This window comes from Electrophorus electricus, chromosome 21 (genome assembly GCF_041902795.1).
Source record: "Electrophorus electricus isolate QZ-2024a chromosome 21, ASM4190279v1, whole genome shotgun sequence".
NCBI lineage: Eukaryota > Metazoa > Chordata > Actinopteri > Gymnotiformes > Gymnotidae > Electrophorus > Electrophorus electricus.
In genome coordinates, this window is record NC_137517.1 from 14,957,281 (window position 1) to 14,975,000 (window position 17,720).

Genomic DNA, 17,720 nt, shown 5'->3' on the forward strand with positions numbered 1-17,720 from the left:
ATGGCTGTAGATATGGATTATTGAGCCTTTGGTCTGTAGACCATCAGTAAAAACCTGATAGCCCTTGTTATGAACGTGAATCTGATAGTTGCTTATGAATGTGAATGTGATTGGGTTTCTCGACACACCAGACGCGCACATCTTAGACGGCAGGATCTCAGTTCCTCTCGTGATGTTATCTCAAATTCAAAACAACAGCAGGAGCAATAAGCTACTTTTAATGTTCTGCCTTAAATTACTTTAAAATAATGTTGTTGTTTTGCAATATGATTATACAGTAACAGTTAAAAAGAAAGAAAAAGAAGTGCAATTTAGTGGATAGATTATTTTCCGGGGAGAGATATATATATATATATATATATATATATATATATATATATATATAATAAATGATAATCACTCGTAACAGACCCATCCTGAGAATAAAGGTCTGAGCATTAAAGAGCAGTCAGCAACGCCACCTGCAGGATGTCTCATAATCACAGGCATTAAAGAATTTTAGTTTATATAGTTATGCTCCATAGAACCCATTCTGCTATGTACGTTCAATAATATATTCCGAGGGACCGAAAGAGTAAAAATCAATGTAGAAGGGAAACATCAAAGTTATCCCAGTATAGAAGTGTATAATTATGTTTATATATATATATATATATATACACACACACACACACACACACACACACACACACAGAGAGAGAAAGAGAGAGAACAAAAGAAAGAGAGAGAGAGAGAGAGAGAGAGAGAGAGGTCTTCTCCCAGCCATTGGAATTTCTCAACTTTTTGTTTCTTTGTCCTGATCTTATCACTTGGGAACACCACATCTACTACTACAGTCCTCTGCTGTTGTTTGTCCACCACTACTATGTGCAGTTGGTTATCCATTACCATCTCGTCTGTATCTGGAAGTCCCCCAGGCTCTTAGCATGGGCATGAGGGTAGATGCAGAGGATATGTGTGTGTGATGGACGTTGTAACATGGTGTATTACCAGCAGCTGATAGGAGGAACAGAACCCGATGTTATTGAACCTCGTTAGACTACGTGTTGGACGTTCTGAGAAGCTTTTCTGCTCACCACAGTGGGAGGTTAGCTATGGTAACCCCAACCACTAGTGGTCATGAGTTACCATAGCCTTCCTGGCAGGTCCACCCAGTCTAGTCATTCGCTTATGTTTTAGCAAGGTGCTTTGGCAACATTCTGTGACTTCAAAGAAAACTCAAACCAGCCTGTTTGGCACAGCACGCATTCCACGGTCAGCGTCGCACGTCACGTTTCACCCCCATTTCTGGTGTTTAACGTGAGCATTACCTGCAAGTCTTCCAAGTTTGCCTGCTTTATATGTATTGCGCTGACACATGATTGGTTGCTTGGACAGTGACATGCAGGAAAGTGTACAGGTGTTGCTGTACTAGTGCCTGTTCAGTGACTATAGTTGTAATTAATACATGTTTTCGGGCAGTACTGTAGAAAAAGTTCACAAGATGATCTGTTCTAGTTATGCCATGATGCCAATGACCCCTTTAAATCAGGACCTGGACAGGTGCAGGTCTGTGTGTGTGTGTGTGTGTATATATATATATAAAAATGTGTGTGTAATATATGTATTACATACATACATGCGCAAACATTCACTAATACCCACACACACGGCAGAGCATCTGAAAGTGGCCTTTGTTGGAGTCAATGCAGAGGTCCCCAAAGAAGCAGGAAATTAAAACCATTGCGTAAATAACCCCACTCATACATTCAGCCATTGTGTAGGGACTAGACCTCATACTGAGCAGCGACCCCACTACAACATAGCCTGCAATCTTCAGAGATCTCCCCAAAACCCGGCCTCACTCAGACACACGGCCTCCCGTCTGCCACAGAACAAGCCCTACACTAGGGAAGACGGTGAACTCTCAGAGCAGGCAGCCAACTGCACCACCAGCGCCTTACACAGATCAACTGCTCTTTCTGCACTGGTTTACGTTGAAAAGCTTTTATTTGATTTTCTTTATAAATGACAGTATATTTGTAGTGATAGTAACTGTCAACACTGCCACCAACGCTGGATGCAGATTTACATGCATTTGACCTGGTTGGTATGTGTGGTGGACTGGGTTTGGCAGTGTACTCCAGGCATGGCTTGGTAGCACTTCCACCCCCAACCCCTCCCCCAAGACACCATCCTGGGGCCCCAGGGCTGCTAAGCCCATGCACTACAACCAGAGAGGACTGCTTTTTCCTTTTATTGTTTTTAATAAAACAAAAATAGAAATGGTAACATAGCACTCTTGCTGCTTTAAAAATCTTTAACTGTCTTTTAAAACTGCAGTTTAAAGTGTTTTGGAATCCCTCTACTGGTCAATTACGAGAAAGAAAAAAACAGTAAGGGAGCGAGAGAGCACGAGACGTGAGGAGAGATGTTCACGCCTAGGCCTTGTCCAGGTGAGAGAAAAGAAAACTGCATTAGCAAACACTATGCTGTTAAACAAAACCTGTCCACCAATCAGAAAACATTACTGTGGCATTCAATTGTGTTTTTTTTTTAAACCAGCACTCATTTCCTTATAATGGAAAAACAACCCCCCCCCCAAAAAAAACTGACAGTTTTTTAAAAAAGAAAAAAGGTGACAGCAGACATGAGGAAGGGGGGCCTGTGGGTGCCAGTGGACCTTTACCTCCAATTAGGAGATCACGCACCTTTACAAAGCACAGACGTTGATGTCGTCGTCCAGTGTGTCAGAATAGGACCCAAAAAAGGGGGGGGGGGAAAGTCAAAGAAACCATGACTGCCTGTGTGTATGCATGTATATAATTTTATCATCTCTCATTTATCCTAATACGATCAATAGAGAGAAGACAAATAAAAGGGTTTTATTGGGGAGGGGAGGGTTGTGTACATCAGTACAACTACATCTCCCTTTAGTCATCGTCGAAGTTCTGTTGTAAAAGGAAGTTAGCGGCCAGGTTCTCATTCTTCTCACAGGCGAAGTAGGCCTGGATAACTAGTCCTTCTGGGAAACCTAAGGCCTTTAGCTGGACACAGAACAGAGGAACAGACGAGGAACGTGCATGGTTAGCTTCATTTATCTACACCACACACAGCCCTCCTGTACACCCACCCCCCTAATGTCAGGCGAGATTAACAGTTGTACACTACACTCAAGTCTCAACGCAGTCTCAGAGACTTAAACTGAAAGAACAGACGAGACACAAACACCCAGAAGTTACAGATGAGCCACAAACATACAAAACATTATAATAACTCTCTCCAATTCTATGGATTCAGTATTATACTTCACCAGCTGCTGAGTTAAACATTTCTAAATGTAACCCCATATAAAACAACTTGAATAAGGTCAGCCAATCCTTAAGCCAGTGAACTTCCAGAACAAATCAATCGTATATAAATGCCATATAAAATATTTGTAAAACTCTACACACACACACACACACGCACACACACACACGACTCACCCGCTCAATGGCTTCCTTTTCCTGGGGCGTGACCTGTATATAGTTCATGTGCCCACCTCCAGCTTCAGCCACACCCCCACCACCTCCACCCTGCCCTGCCTCCTGGGCAGGCTCATTAAGCATCTGAATGAACTGCTCCTGGTGGCTGCTGATTTGCTGATTGAGAAGTACAAAAACATGGTGAGCCACTGCTCGCGCTTGCGCGCTCTCTCACCCTGTGTGTGTGTGTACCTGCAGTAGCTGGGGGTTCTCTCTGCCGATCTGTTGGAGCAGGGCTGGCAGCAGTGATGGGTTCTGCTGTATGATCTGCCTCATTTGTAGAAACTGTGGCTGGTTCCTTAGGAACTCCAGAGGGTTCGCTGCCCCACACACACACACACACACACACACACACACACACACACACACACACACACACACACACACACACACACACACACACACACACACACACACACACACACACACACACACACACACACACACACACACACACCTTTCATGAGTCATAAACCCTATTCAGACAGGATTAAATCTAGACAAGGTCCTGGGTTAACTTCTTGTACAGGTGCTCCTCTGTCGCGTTATTCCATCCAGATCAGGCACGCTTGTGTTTGCCTCCCTTCTCCTGAGAAAACACAGGCTGAAAAACGTATTTATTCTCCCAGCACTCAGATCAGCCTCCTGAGCTGCTAAATTAAAACGCAACCGTTTACATGGTCTGTTGTAAATCTTCCACTCCAAATGCTACCTGGGACAGCAGCATCCGGAGGACAAAGGAACTAATTAAAGAGACGATTATAATCGCAGCTGCGAGTAAACGTCATCACTCACTACTTGCATTACTGGGAGCCCCTTTAATAACTGTAACTGGTTGTTTGTATTCAAACAGCTAATGTAATACAAAAAGTCTTGACACAAACATCTAGGTTCCTAGAAAATACAGCACCCTAGAAACTCGATCGTCCTGTTGTCATTTCAGTGGCGTCCGGATACGTGAGTTTCATCACTGAGGAGAGATGTACACTGTACCAAGTCCCCCTGGTGAAGTAATCCAGTTGGAGCAGCACTATAGAGGAGCAGAGCAGTGGCCCCCATTGCATCCTCTCACTTCAAGGGTTCAAACTGATTTAAGAAATAAGGCCTGATGGAAATCTGGTTGGAAAAAACTGTTAGAGACCCCCACCCAGGACCGCCCTACCCAGCAAGGCTGCTGTGCCCCCGACACAGTGAGGACGTGCTAAGTGTTACACAAAGGCACAGGACAGAAGCTCGCTGCAGTCTGTCTGTGCGTGTAGGCCTGGCCGCACGTCTCACCGGCAGAGCCGCTGCTGGGCTGTGTCGGGGCCGTGCTGGACGGCGAGGAGAGGCCCGTGGAGGCGGCCGGGGTTCCCCCCGATGGAGCCACTGGGTCAGCACCACCTGCAGTGCCCTCACTCTCCACAGGGATGCCCTAAAAGATGAGCGTGCACACACACACACAAATGCAGAGGAGCACTTTAACATTGTGCACACACATGTGAAGCGCTTCAACAAGTCTTTCATTCCTCCATCTCTCATCTGTCTAGCTTTCTCTTTCTCTCCTGCCTCACCGTGAGCAGGTACTCAACGGCTCGGTCTGGGTTGTTGAAGCTGGCACGCAGGGCAGCCACCACCTGCTCTCGTTCATACCCCATCAGCATGATCTCAGTCACCATGTCCTCATACGACTGGCCGGTTACTTGGGGGGGGAGACACAGAGCCAGCGGAAAAGAGTGAGTGACAGCTTGATGGCGACAGACAGGAGTTTTAAAAAATGTGAAGAACACTTTCAACCAGAAATGTCTGTAAAATCTCTGGTAATGAGTTGGTAATGTCATATAGTAATCTACAGTATCTGCAGTAAACCTCCAGTAACGTTCACTAAAGCCATTACCCACAGGAGCCTAGGCAGCTTTTAGAGGATTATTATTCTCCACAATACTCCACACAAGAGTTGATTACCCAAAGCAGATGTGGCTTCTTCAAATATGTTCACATTTGTCAAACCAGGAGATCTATAGAAACAGGAATGGAAAGCCATTAGAATCGGACAAACCCAACATCCAAACACAAAACACTGCTCCCAGTTAGCCCCAGTACAGTGTGCACCAATAAACCAAGTGGGGTGGGAGGATTTAACCACAGTAGTGACAGTACAGAGGGAAGAGCATCTGGTTTACTGGTATTAGTCATCCTCTAGCCTAGAGCAATACTAACACTTGCCCCTGTGACCCTCCAGCCTAAAGCAGTACTAACACCCCGCCCCGTGATCCTCCAGCCTAAGAGCCAGCGCTAAAGGGCTTAAGATGCCAGACTTTCTCTTTAAGGAGTTCTGCGTGGCTGGGCTCACTTAATGAACATGCATGAATTAATAGTAATAATTTAAAATGTATGTAGAACCATTTCTCATACAGAATTGATTTCTGAGTCTAGGCACCTTAAGCATGTTATATATTTAAATACAACTCATAACTGTGAGGGGTCCCTTCTACATCTTCCTAGCCAGAACAATGCTGGGCTATCATTAAAACATTAATAAAGCGCACCCTTGAGGATGATTTAAGTACAGTTTCTTATTTGGCATTTGGAGTCGTAAAGCTGTCGGGTTCCGCGTCTTACCTCCTCATAGTGGATTGTCAACAGAAGATAAACTCTTACCTTTATTATTTTGATCCATTAACGACAGAGCTTATCCATCTGAGACTGATCCCTTTTTTTAATAGCAATTAACACACTTTAATAAGAAAGACTGCAACAGCTGCAGGGTGCCCCAACACATTTACAGCACACCAACCCAGAGAAATGTGAGGTTATGTGCAGCACAGCGCCTACTGCTGAGCTCAGCAGAAGTACAGCTGCACAGAGGGGACAGAGCAGTCACAGTTCCCTCTGCTGGTCAGGCATTGGTAGTGCAGCGTGTACCTGGCAGGCGTGGTGGTGGAAGAGGGCGCCGCACTGGGAGGGGGGTTCTCCTCGGCCGGTTTGTCCTCCTTTGGGGCACTCTCCGCGGGGGCTTGGCTAGCCACAGCGGTCGTAGACGAGGTGGTTGTGGGAGTTGTAGTGCTGGTCGCTGTGGAGGTGGAGGTTGGGGGCGTAGTAGCTGCTGGTGCTGCTTTAGGCTACAAAGGACAAATATTCAGTACTGTAATCCAGAACACTCACACAGAACCTATTTACTGTACTGTCACAGTAATGTTTAACACAAACCAGAACACACAGAAATTGAGCTTGGCTGTAATTTTTTATAATCTTTCCTTAGGCATTCAAATTTGTCTAATTGAGTCTTCTGTACTGAAAACCTCCAGACCGACGATAAGTGCTTCTGACAGCCCCCCACCCTCGACTGGTGACCAGTGTCTCACACACACACACTAAAGATAAGCCATTGGTAAGCATGATCTCATACCTTTGCTACCATGACGACCACAAAGTTCTTCTCATCTATCTTGTACTCTTTGAGTGCCGTGTCATCGTTAAGGATTTTGCCTGTGGGGGAGAAATTACATGAAATGTATCAACTGGCAAACAGAAAGGTAGCTGCATCCATGCTCTCTCTCTCTCTGTGTGCATGCATGCATACACAAGAGTTTGTGTGTGTTTTGCGTGCACAACAGGCCTAATTCACCTCCTGCCTGGCTCAGCTGTTGTGATGACACTCTCCAAGCCAGACAGAAGCAGTTAGGCCCCAGGCGCAGCCAATCACGGCCAGGCCCCAGGCGCAGCCAATCACGGCCAGGCCCCAGGCACATGGCAGCTCGGTTATCACACGGGCACAGAGAAACCGCACAGCCACAGGGGAAGGTAGAGGGGCAGGGAATTGCTTGCGACAGGGAAGGGGGGGGATAGGGTAGGGGTCAGAGGAGCAGGTATGTGCAGGAGGCAGGGACATGGGGGTCAGAGGGGCAGTGGAGCTCGAGTGGCAGGGACATACCTGCATAGATCAACTTCTGGCCAGCCACTGGAAAGCTCTCCTTCCCTTTCTCACTCTCGATCTTCTCCTTTAAGGCCTTTACCTAGATGAGAGCAGATTACAAGACATTAGGAGGGTCAGACCCATGGGCAGAGATTGCAGCCAGCCAGAAAGGCTGGTCAGAGCTTTAACTGGAGAGAAGTGGGCCTGCTCCATTACACTGCACTCCACGCTCATTAAAACATACAGATAAGTGCCACCCCATGCATCCTGATGTGCTAAAGCTGCCTTAGTGAACCACTCCCCAACCACGCTCTCACATCCAACACCCTGTACATTTACAACAACCTGTAGTCTACCAGACTTTCGAAAGACTAATGCTTGCATTCTACATGTGGGAATTTCATATCAAGACTTCACTATTCAGTATCACCCAGAGGAGGATGGGTTTCCTTTGAGAGGGGCGCCGCTCTTCTCTATTTGGGCCCAGGGAACGCTGACTTGATGCCGTCACCCTTGACTTGCTCACAAGGAGATGAAATGCCTAGCTGCATTGTGGCACTGTCTATTACACAAAGCACTTTACAATTAGAGTGACCTGGAACTGAAACAAATTCATGTTTGCTGTGAGCTAGTATGGCAAAATAAGAACTCGGATATTCCATTGAAGCTGAAGGTGCGACACACTGGCAACGCCGCTTGGTTCCATGGTGGAAATCAGCAGTGGTCCAATCCACATGGCTGAGGGTAGAAGGCAGGAAGCGTGCACACTAAACCCAACCTGACATTCCCCTGAATAAGTCATTAAATACTCTGGCCATGTCCTAAGGTCAACATTTGAAAGATGTTCAGCACAATGTAAGCGAAAGTATTAACAGAAGCTTTCACATAGGGATTTTTTCCTCAAAAGGCACCACCGAAGGTACATAGCTGTGGTACAGCGCGGCCGCTTATGGGGTCGCATGAATGGTTGTCGATCATAAACTTTGTAAATGGACCATGTGGTTACGTGACTAACATGGCAGATCTAACCAAAGCAACCGCGATACGCGAAATACTTGATAGTTTAGTGTTTTTTCGTTATACGCCTTCCAAGAGTCATAAAACAAAATCTGCCAGTTAATCTAATGAGTCACCGCAACCTCTGTCACTGTAGTTGATAGAAGTCACAAGGCTAACTTTTTAATTTACTAGCTAGATAGCTAACTTAGCTTATCCAAGTTTTCTAAAAGCAATAACCTAAATGACTCATATTTTGGATCGAGTGAATGGTTAAAAAGAAAATAATCAATAAACAAACCAATATCAAACAGTTCATGTTGCACAGCTTCAAAAAACTAAATTAGCTACCGAACAAAAAACGATCAACTAGCAAGCCATGTAGCAGTCGAGGCATCCTGCCTGTGCCACTAGGCCACGCAGCTTGCGTTAGCTAGCTATCTTATCTAAGATAATGTTAACAGCACAAGTCTTTACTTCTCAGTGCGGGGCTAAAGTTTAACGGACAACTGGCTGCGTGTTGTTTACGACTTTAATATCCTATTGAGGACAAATAATTTACTTTACTGTATTTATAAACACGACTTGTAACTGTACAGACTTGCACAGCGCACGAACGCATAACGGATCTCTAACGTTAAGTTCCCAGATCCAATTAACATTAGCTAATAGGATCCGCCAGAGTAAAAGCTCCCTGGGAAATGTTCTGGGAAATGTTACTTGGCGTGTATGCTTTGTGCACGACAATAATAATATAAAAAAGTGTTATACAAATTTGAGCTTGTGCGAAAACGCAATAGGAACCGAATTCAGAGTTAACGTTAGCCAGAATGCTAACACGAATATTTCAGTCAGATAGCTAACAGCTAGCATCTCTGCGCGAGCTAATGCTAATGCTCTCAACTTTTCCGTCGCTAAGCTAACTAGCTCACCGCCAAACTTGCGCACGAACCTTCCCAACAAATATTTATAATTAAACGTCAGAAAGATGTGCCATCATATTATTTCATTGGCACTGAAATATCCCAGAACCCGCGAGAACAAGCGTGGGCTAGCTGGCTAACCGCACTCTTTGGTTAGCCCGCTAGCTAACAAGCTATCCGGCCAACTTTTGTCATCCTTTTCGAAACCCTCCAGCTCCGACAAATGCACGGTTTCCAGCGCTCACCGTCTCTTCTGCATCAATGTCGATCTTAAACGTCTGCTGCTGGAGGGTTTTCAGTGTGATCTGCATTTTGGCAGTGAGCCGTTTCGCAAATGTCGACTAGAAATTGTTGTTCTTTCCCAAGGTCTGGACTGCGGGTTCCTGGGCTATTTTCGCTAGCTCATCACAGCCTGTCGGCCGCCATTACGCTTGCCCCGTTCTTCAGCGTATAAACAAACCAGCCTACCATACAGGCCAACTGCGCTTGCGCCGACTGCAGAACCGCTTACGCGACTGCGCAGTAAGGCGTGGGAACTACCGTACCGCAGGGAAATGGAGTTCTTATGGACGAATTGACTTCAAACTCGTCTAAAATAAATATCTAGTCCGACCCATGACCCAAGGTCGTAGCCATGAACTGAACATTGAGAGGGACTAATCTACAAATTTAATGAGATTAGTTATTGTTGTTGTTGTTGTTGTTGTTGTTGTTGTTGTTGTAAGGGACTAATAAAGTATAACCATAACCATATAAACAGAAATCTATGCATTTTTATATAAAGACAAATTCAGATCTTGTGACCAAGGTTTAGGAAATGTAACCTCTCCGCCTGTCTCCTCTCCTCTGCTCCTATAGTCTGATCTCCTTTCCAGCCCTTTCTTTCGATCTCCTGTGCTCTCCAGCCATCTTTTCTGTTTCTCAGCTCCCCTTTCTCTGGTTTTCTCCTCTTCTCTATTCTTCCTGTCTTTCTTCCTCTCCTCTGGTACTTCTTCTCTTCTCCTCTCCAGTCATCTATTCTCCTCTCATTTCTTTTTTAATTCTGAATTTAATTGTTTTATTAGTTACTACACCCTGCTGGGAGACACATTTGTTAGGCTTTATGCTATTTTTTAATTAGGACTTTTCTTTATTATTCATGTTTATTTTCACATGGGATTTCTAACAAATACAATGACATATAAAACAACGTTAGTTGATTATGTCCATGACAATGTTGGAAGCTGTGTGACTGATTAACCTTCCAGGTAACTTATCTAACCCGATGATAGCTAACATTAGTAGTGATGGTTGCTTGATTTGGCATTCGCCAAGTGGCCCATTTTCACCAAAATGTTTGTTCCCACTTCATACAATTAGACACTTTTTAGTAAAATCTAATTTATTTCCACAATTACAGTTTTAGCGCAAAATGGTGTATTGCCATTAACAGTACCTTTTACTACAAGTGATAGTGTTACAATTTTCAAAGGTACGCATATAGCTATTTATAGGTCTGAGCCAAGTAAACATAAAAAAAACATAACTCTTTAAACAGTTAAAGCTGCAGTATTTAAAAGTAATATTTACATTTAAGCAATCTGTCATAGTACAAAATAACTAAATCGTTTTTTAATCCTAGTGTGAGTCAGTTAGCCTAAATAAGCAGAAGCCTAGCAGAAAACGCCCCCGTGCGTCGTGTGGGTTCTCCTCTAACATTCAGGATGTGTTAGCAAAACGGGTGCCAGCTGCACAAGCCATGGGGGGCGTGGCTTAGGGGGCGTGGCGCAACAGGACTCTTCCCCAGTCGGCTAAAAGAGGCTCCTGAGTACGTCACTATAGTCCTGGGCGTCGACCGGCACACACATGACGCAGTGCCGGAGAGGACCCTGAAAACAGGCCAGCGATGAACGCTGGAGACACAGCGCCATTACCTCACCTGAGACCTACACCTGGAAAGGCTGGATTGCTGTAAATTTGAGCACAAGCCTTATACAGATTACAGCTAAGGAAAAAAACAAATCTTCTAATCTTCTGTCTTCTTCTAATACATTACGGCATTTTTTTAAACAAACAAATCTGCAGAGTAAGGCATAAAGTGGCGCTTTTTTATCACTCTTGGCAGTGGAGTGAGCCAAAATTCATGCACACATTTCGTACTTCAGAAATCCGCAGGGCCTGACCTCTCTTGAGGGTCGGGAGGCGATGAATTATCCAGCAGAGGGGCTCTTTACTGTGTTCAATAAAAGATGAGAGGAGAGTGGCCCTGCGGGAGAGAACTCTGGCCCTGCGCACGGAGGAGTGGTAACTCCACAGCCTCCACCTACAGGGTGGTCACAACCCAGACCACCCCCCACGGGACTGCCCTGATTAGTTTAATCCAGGACCACCCAAAAGAAGGCAGATCTCTGTCCTAAATCATCTGCCATTTTTACTTAAATTATCAAAGATGTGGACATTTTTAGAGAGGCATAAGGGGCTCTGATAGAAAACACACTGACTTAAGTACCCAGACGGAAAGTAAATGTGCTCGTTAAACGTATGCCAATGGTTTTTCAATTTTAAGTTCCTACTTTTGTAATTCATAAACCAAGATGTGTTTAATTAGCTGTGTGGTTTAAGTAAATGAATCATCATGGTTCTTTACCTATTAACTACCTATAAACATGTTGTCATGCTTAGTCTGAGTATACGGATTCACTATCACTGCATCTGTGGCTGGTTGCCCAGTTTCTCTCAGGTTCAGCCAATCTAGAATCTGATCAGAATCAGTTTTTGTTTATTGGCCAAGTACATTTATACATACTTAGTGAAACTGGTGCATGGCAATTTACCTCCGTAACTTAGTCACAGTTCACCAGAAATTTCACCTCATGGTGATGAAGTGCTGAAGTTTGGAAGACTGTTCTCTGTCAAATGGTGTCAGATTATTTATATATATATATATATATATATATATATATATATATATATATATATATATATATATATATATATATACACACACACACACACACACAATTCATTTATTTATTTATTTTTTATTTTTTTTAAAACTTCGTTTCACTGCTTCCTGGGTTGCAGTTAACAATTGGCATTGATATTGTATCATTATTCCACTTAGTGTAGCTTTGAATCAGTAAATTTAGCTCTATGTGTTAGCTGGATACATATAATCATAATCTGACACAATCACAAACAGTGAGCCACCAGACAATGCAGGCCTACCAGATTACAGCAGCAGCATGCCAGTATTTCTGAAGTGGAGCTGAGGTTGTCCTCCGGGATCTGAGTCTGGCCAAGCTAAAAGCCCATGCTGCACGGCTGCACTCAGCCATTCCTTCTGTAGTGTGAAGGCAAACAGAGTCATGTCTCCAGGGCTGCCCGGCCTCTGTGAAGTCCGGAGACGCAGAGATTACTCCCTGCTCCCTCACGCGTCACGGAGATTTTTAAAAGATGACGCTAGTCGTGTGAAATAGGCCCTAACTCCTGACCGTGAGCGAGTGGGGGGACCCCGTGACCCCTTCGCTCTACGCCGAACCCAGTCTGAGTGTGAAGCAGAAGGGGAGAACAGATGAGTGCGGAAAGAAAACAGACTCAGCAGACTCAGACTCTTTATGCTCTGAAAATGCTTATATTAGCGTCACCTGTTTGGGCAGTCCGGTCTGTGTCTCGCACAGCGTGCGTGTGTTCCATTGTGTGTGAGGAGCAGGACGCGTGTTAAAGAGTGGAACATTACAGGGGGCTCATAAGTGGATACAGGTTGTTTGGCCCAAAGACATATTCTCAATGGTTGTTGTTTTTTTTTTTTTTTCTGTAAACATGTTCTCAATAGCTGTTTTTTTTTTTTTTTTCTTTAAGTCATAGGCTCGGTTCAGGAAAAGCAGCTTCACTGTACTAAAGGCAGATTACAAACTGGGAAAAATATTGTGAATGATATAGTTGAAATGAAAAGCTGTGCGTATATTCACAAGAAATGTAATACGTGAATAATTCATCTGAGCTCAGATAATGAATAAATTAATCAAAGAGGGTCTGAATTTTTCTGATTTATGACATTTTCCAGGTGGTGTAACCATAGCCACCATAACTGAGGCGCTCTACTCTGAATGACCACCGTCCTTGAAGGACAGTTCCGACCCCCCACCCCCCACCCCCCATTACCTGTTTATTCTGGTTGCTCTGTGAAGGCAACGGGTGGGGGGGTGTCACCTCACCTGACAGAAAGCTGCAACGGTGCGCAACTGGGGGGGGGAGCCTTTTCAGCCTCAGAGCACATTTTTAAATCAACAGCCAATCAAAAGCACGCAGACTCTCCTGACCTTGAGGACAGTCACAATCCCAGGGCCGTAAACAACGGGATTCAGGGAGGCACTGAGTCCGATTCCTGTTATTCTCGGATCACCGATCACAGAGCCATGCGGTGCGATTTTCCTCAGGAAAAAAAAAAAACAGAAATGTTCAGACATTCCCAGACTCTCTCCGTGGTGCTGAATTTACGAAGTCACTACTGTGGGTAGTCGTCGGGCTCCCTCAGCCCCAGGCTAAGATGCATTAGTCAAGGGATCTATGAAGCCGTTGCAGAGGTGATTATCGAAGTGTCACAGAATCTTCCTACTGGGATGAGCACGTGATCTTTCCGAAGAAACATTCAGTGAAAGACCAGGGCATGCTGTTATCTGATAACTTTATTAACAAGTTAAAAAAAACAATGAATTACAATATTTACAGAATATCCAGAAATGAATAAAATTGTAAACAACCATTCTAGTCAACATCACAACCCAGCGTCAGGAAACGGGGTTTCACAGGAAATAGGCAAAATGGAGGAGCTACTGTAAGTCAAACTATGGGGAAGTTTGAACAGTCAGAAGAGAGAAGAAACAGAAATCAACAAAAACCCTCTAAATCATATATACAAGTTTCCAGTGTGTTATGAATTGGAGAGCCAGCCAGGCATCCAAAAGCTTATTTGTGTTTCTTTATATGGGTTTGTCTTTTAGAAAGGTTATACCAGTCCTTATAAAGGAAGGGGGAACAGTCTAGTTACAGCGCCCAACTTTTATTCCCCAGGTTTTATTTTTTAAGTACAAAACAAAAAGGACATTTTTTTCCCCCTAAACCAGACATTGTACAACAGCCTTGAACATTGGAGAACTGAAAAAAAGCTTTTCTTTTTTTCCCTTTTCACTTTTTATCCGTTTGTTAAATATGACGACGACAAAGGGTAGAGCATCCCTCCTGAAACACCACAGTCTCGAACGCTTGACGAGAGGTTTTTTCTGTACATGACTGCAAGAACTGCATGCAGAGTACCCAGAATCCATCTGGGTTCTCCCTCCGCACAAAGAGGAAAATGGGAAAGACGATCGTGTTGAGGGCTCGCAGCCTAACGTGGGCTGGGAGGCCAGACACATGGCGGACATGTTTGGTACCAAGAAGACTTCCCCCCCGTTTGTGTGTGTGTGTGTGTGTGTGTGTGTGTGTGTCAGTCATTTCATGGCTCCTGGTGTTTGTTTGTTTTTTTGTTGTTGTTGTTGTTCTGTTATCAATATTGTGATATATACGATGACTGCTTTATTGCACCAACCAGAGTTGGGATGAAAGCGTTTGGAATCAAGTTTCAAACAACTGCTATACATATCTAATAAGGCTTTGGGGTATTTGAGCAGCAAAGTCCATCACATACAATCACTGCCTTATTAATCTTCATCTTTAAGGATAAGCAAATGCCAGACTTCCAAACAAGTCCTCAAACAAAAAGAGAGCAAGCCATCTTGTGCATCGAGTTTCCACTAAATGTCCCAGTGTCCTCTATTATTGTCGCTTCCTGTCACGACTGCTTGCTCGAAAGGACTGGGATTAGCTACTCCGGAAAAAGAGTACACACACGTGTACACACACGTACACACACACACACACACACGTACACACACACGTACACACACACGTACACACACACCATTAGAGACATCGGAGATCCCCTCCACTTTCCACGGCTAGAGGGCAGTGTGGAGGCTGCTCCGTGGAGGCGAAGGTGGAGACGAAGTAACCCAAGTGCCATGCTTCCTCGATTTTGTGTTGTCTTTTATCAGTAGAGCAGTCGTGCAAAGGGTCAAAAGTCACAGCACACAGAGCGGTTTTTCGCCAGCAGAGGTTGGCTATGGGGCGAAAGGTGCCGGACTAGAAATGACTGTAGTAGTCTTGTTTTTCGTCTGAGTTCGGAAAATAATAAAACAAAACAAAACACGAGGCAAAATGAGGGTGCCGAACATGCTGGAAACGAAGACGAAGAACCGAGTAAATAAAATACGCTAGCAATTTGCTACAAAATTTGGGGCCAGTGTAAAAAAACAAAAAAAAACAAACAAAAACAAAATCTTAAAAACGTGTTTAAAAATCAAACGTCTGATACACAGATAAATAAGATGGCAACTATTCCTGAAGGAATTTAGCTACAGAAAGATTAACACAAGGCTATAAAAACAACCCAGAAACCGCAAGTCACCATTCAAGTCGAATCATAGACTTCCTTTTGAACCTGTCACAGGTAGGAAGTTTCCTCCACACCGTTTCCTCCTGAATAAATAAAGTCCAGCACGGCCCAGACCCAGGCAAACGATACAGAGATGCTCTTACTCATATGTAAAAATACATACAAGCAACATGTGACTCGAGTGTCAATGTCAGTGGAGTTTTCTTTTAAGCTTATACAAAATGTGTCAGAATGGGTCAATAAAATGTAAAATTGCTTTATTTGGGATAAAGAAGATATGTAATATCATTGCGTGTATTGCGGGTTATGTCCTGCTGTTGGCAGCTGGTTCAGGATTTTGTGATCGGTATTCAAAAGATAAATGAGGCAAAAAGGCAAGAAGAATCTGGGCTTGTTGTCAGACTGCACCAAGGAAACATAGGAAAAGACCCCCCACCACACCCACCCACCAACACACCCACACACAGGAACTGATGATTTGACCTGAATGGAGTCCTTACAGTTTCATTGACTATTGGTTACTATTGGTTACCAATATATTAGCATCTGTCCTATGGGACCAAGTGACACTCATTAAGGATCAGAAATCTAGCAAACAGCAAGGATGTAACACAACCTATATATCAATGTTTAACACTTAAAATCTAACAAGCCATGAAAACTTCTTATGACAAACATCTCTCTTTTTCTTTCGTTTTTTGTTGGGTTTTTTTGTTTGTTTTTGAAGCAGCCTACTTTTTTGTTTTCCAGCAACAATAAATTACATTCTCTCGCCGTTTTACACGACCTAAAGCCAGCAGGGTTCCACACCTATCGAGCCTCTCGGTTTCTGCGTCACTTGTCACTTTGCGCGTCGTTTTTGGTCTCCAGCGTATCTTTGTCGTCTTCGCATTGAAGCGGACTCTTCGATTGGCCAGACTGACACGGTCTCTCGACTTCCATAATGCTGCTGGATAGGTCCAACCCCTCGTCTGTCACAGGCACTAAGCCAATTGGTGGTTGAAGTGCGGACGGCAGGGCGGGGGCGGGGCTGAGCGCAGCCGCGCTGCTGTTAACGGTCCTGCGCGGGAAGTAAAGTGTGTTTAGTTAAAAATAGCAGAGCCAGTCTCATGACAAATATAACCTACCCTGTCTAATGACAGCTCCTGGCTGCATCATAAATATAAATGTCTGTACTGCAGTGAATATGGAAACATCAATTTTGACAAATGTATGAATAATGTATTACGTTTGGCTATGCTGTGGTTTCTTTACATATCGGTTTCCCTTTGCATTGTTCTGGCAAAATTATATTTCACAGTGATGAAAATAAAGGATTATAAATGAAAATGTAATCAAATGATACAGGGGAGACACACATATACACACACACACACACATTGGAGACGGGAGAAAGACGGACAGAGAAACAGTGATAGATATGAGAGAGAGCGAAAGAGAGAGAGAGAGAGAGAGAGAGAGAGAGAGAGAGAGCGAGAGAGAGAGCGAGAGAGAGAGAGAGAGAGAGAGAAAAGGGCCTTACATGCCGTGACGGAGTACATGACGTTCCCACTCGGAGCAGAGGGAGAAGGCTCGACCACAGAACTCGCAGGGAAAGCGCTTCTCACCGCTGCTGACCACGGCAGCTCCACCCGCTACGTCAGCAGCAGCAGCAGCACCGCCCGGGGGCATCGCTGCCGATACACCTGCAGAACCGGCAGACATGGCCACAGAGAGCGAGGGAGAGGGTTACACACCGAAAACACGCAGAATGGCGTGAAGAGCACACACACACACACACACGCACGCACACAGAGACAGACACACAACGGCGTCAAGGGTACAGACAAACAGCAGGCCGTGGAGGAATGCAGACAGCCTGGATCGGACCACGTCCTTCTGACTCCAACAGATCATCACCCACAACACATCTGTGCAGCCAAGAC

General features: G+C 44.5%; 2 protein-coding genes across 6 annotated transcripts in view; both read right to left on the reverse strand.

Moving 5' to 3' along the window:
* Positions 1-2,220: 2,220 nt before the first annotated feature.
* rad23b (RAD23 homolog B, nucleotide excision repair protein) lies at positions 2,221-9,785 on the reverse strand. Its single transcript, XM_027023268.3, has 10 exons — positions 9,566-9,785; positions 7,420-7,501; positions 6,895-6,974; positions 6,411-6,607; positions 5,451-5,503; positions 5,060-5,187; positions 4,785-4,920; positions 3,699-3,826; positions 3,468-3,623; positions 2,221-3,026 (listed from the first exon to the last, which is right to left on the reverse strand). The coding sequence occupies exons 1-10, from the start codon at positions 9,629-9,631 to the stop codon at positions 2,913-2,915; spliced, it is 1,140 nt and encodes a 379-aa protein (XP_026879069.2). The 5' UTR covers positions 9,632-9,785; the 3' UTR covers positions 2,221-2,912.
* A 4,184-nt stretch (positions 9,786-13,969) lies between these two features.
* The window catches only part of znf462 (zinc finger protein 462), a 47,348-nt gene continuing 43,597 nt past the window's right edge, over positions 13,970-17,720 (reverse strand). For all 5 annotated transcript variants that reach the window (XM_081704830.1, XM_081704826.1, XM_081704828.1 and 2 more), the window contains exons 12-13: positions 17,318-17,480; positions 13,970-16,855 (exon numbers count right to left, since the gene is read on the reverse strand). In XM_081704830.1, the coding sequence (XP_081560956.1) occupies positions 16,630-16,855; positions 17,318-17,480 (389 nt within the window). In that variant the 3' untranslated portion in view covers positions 13,970-16,629. The remainder of the gene's footprint in view (positions 16,856-17,317; positions 17,481-17,720) is intronic.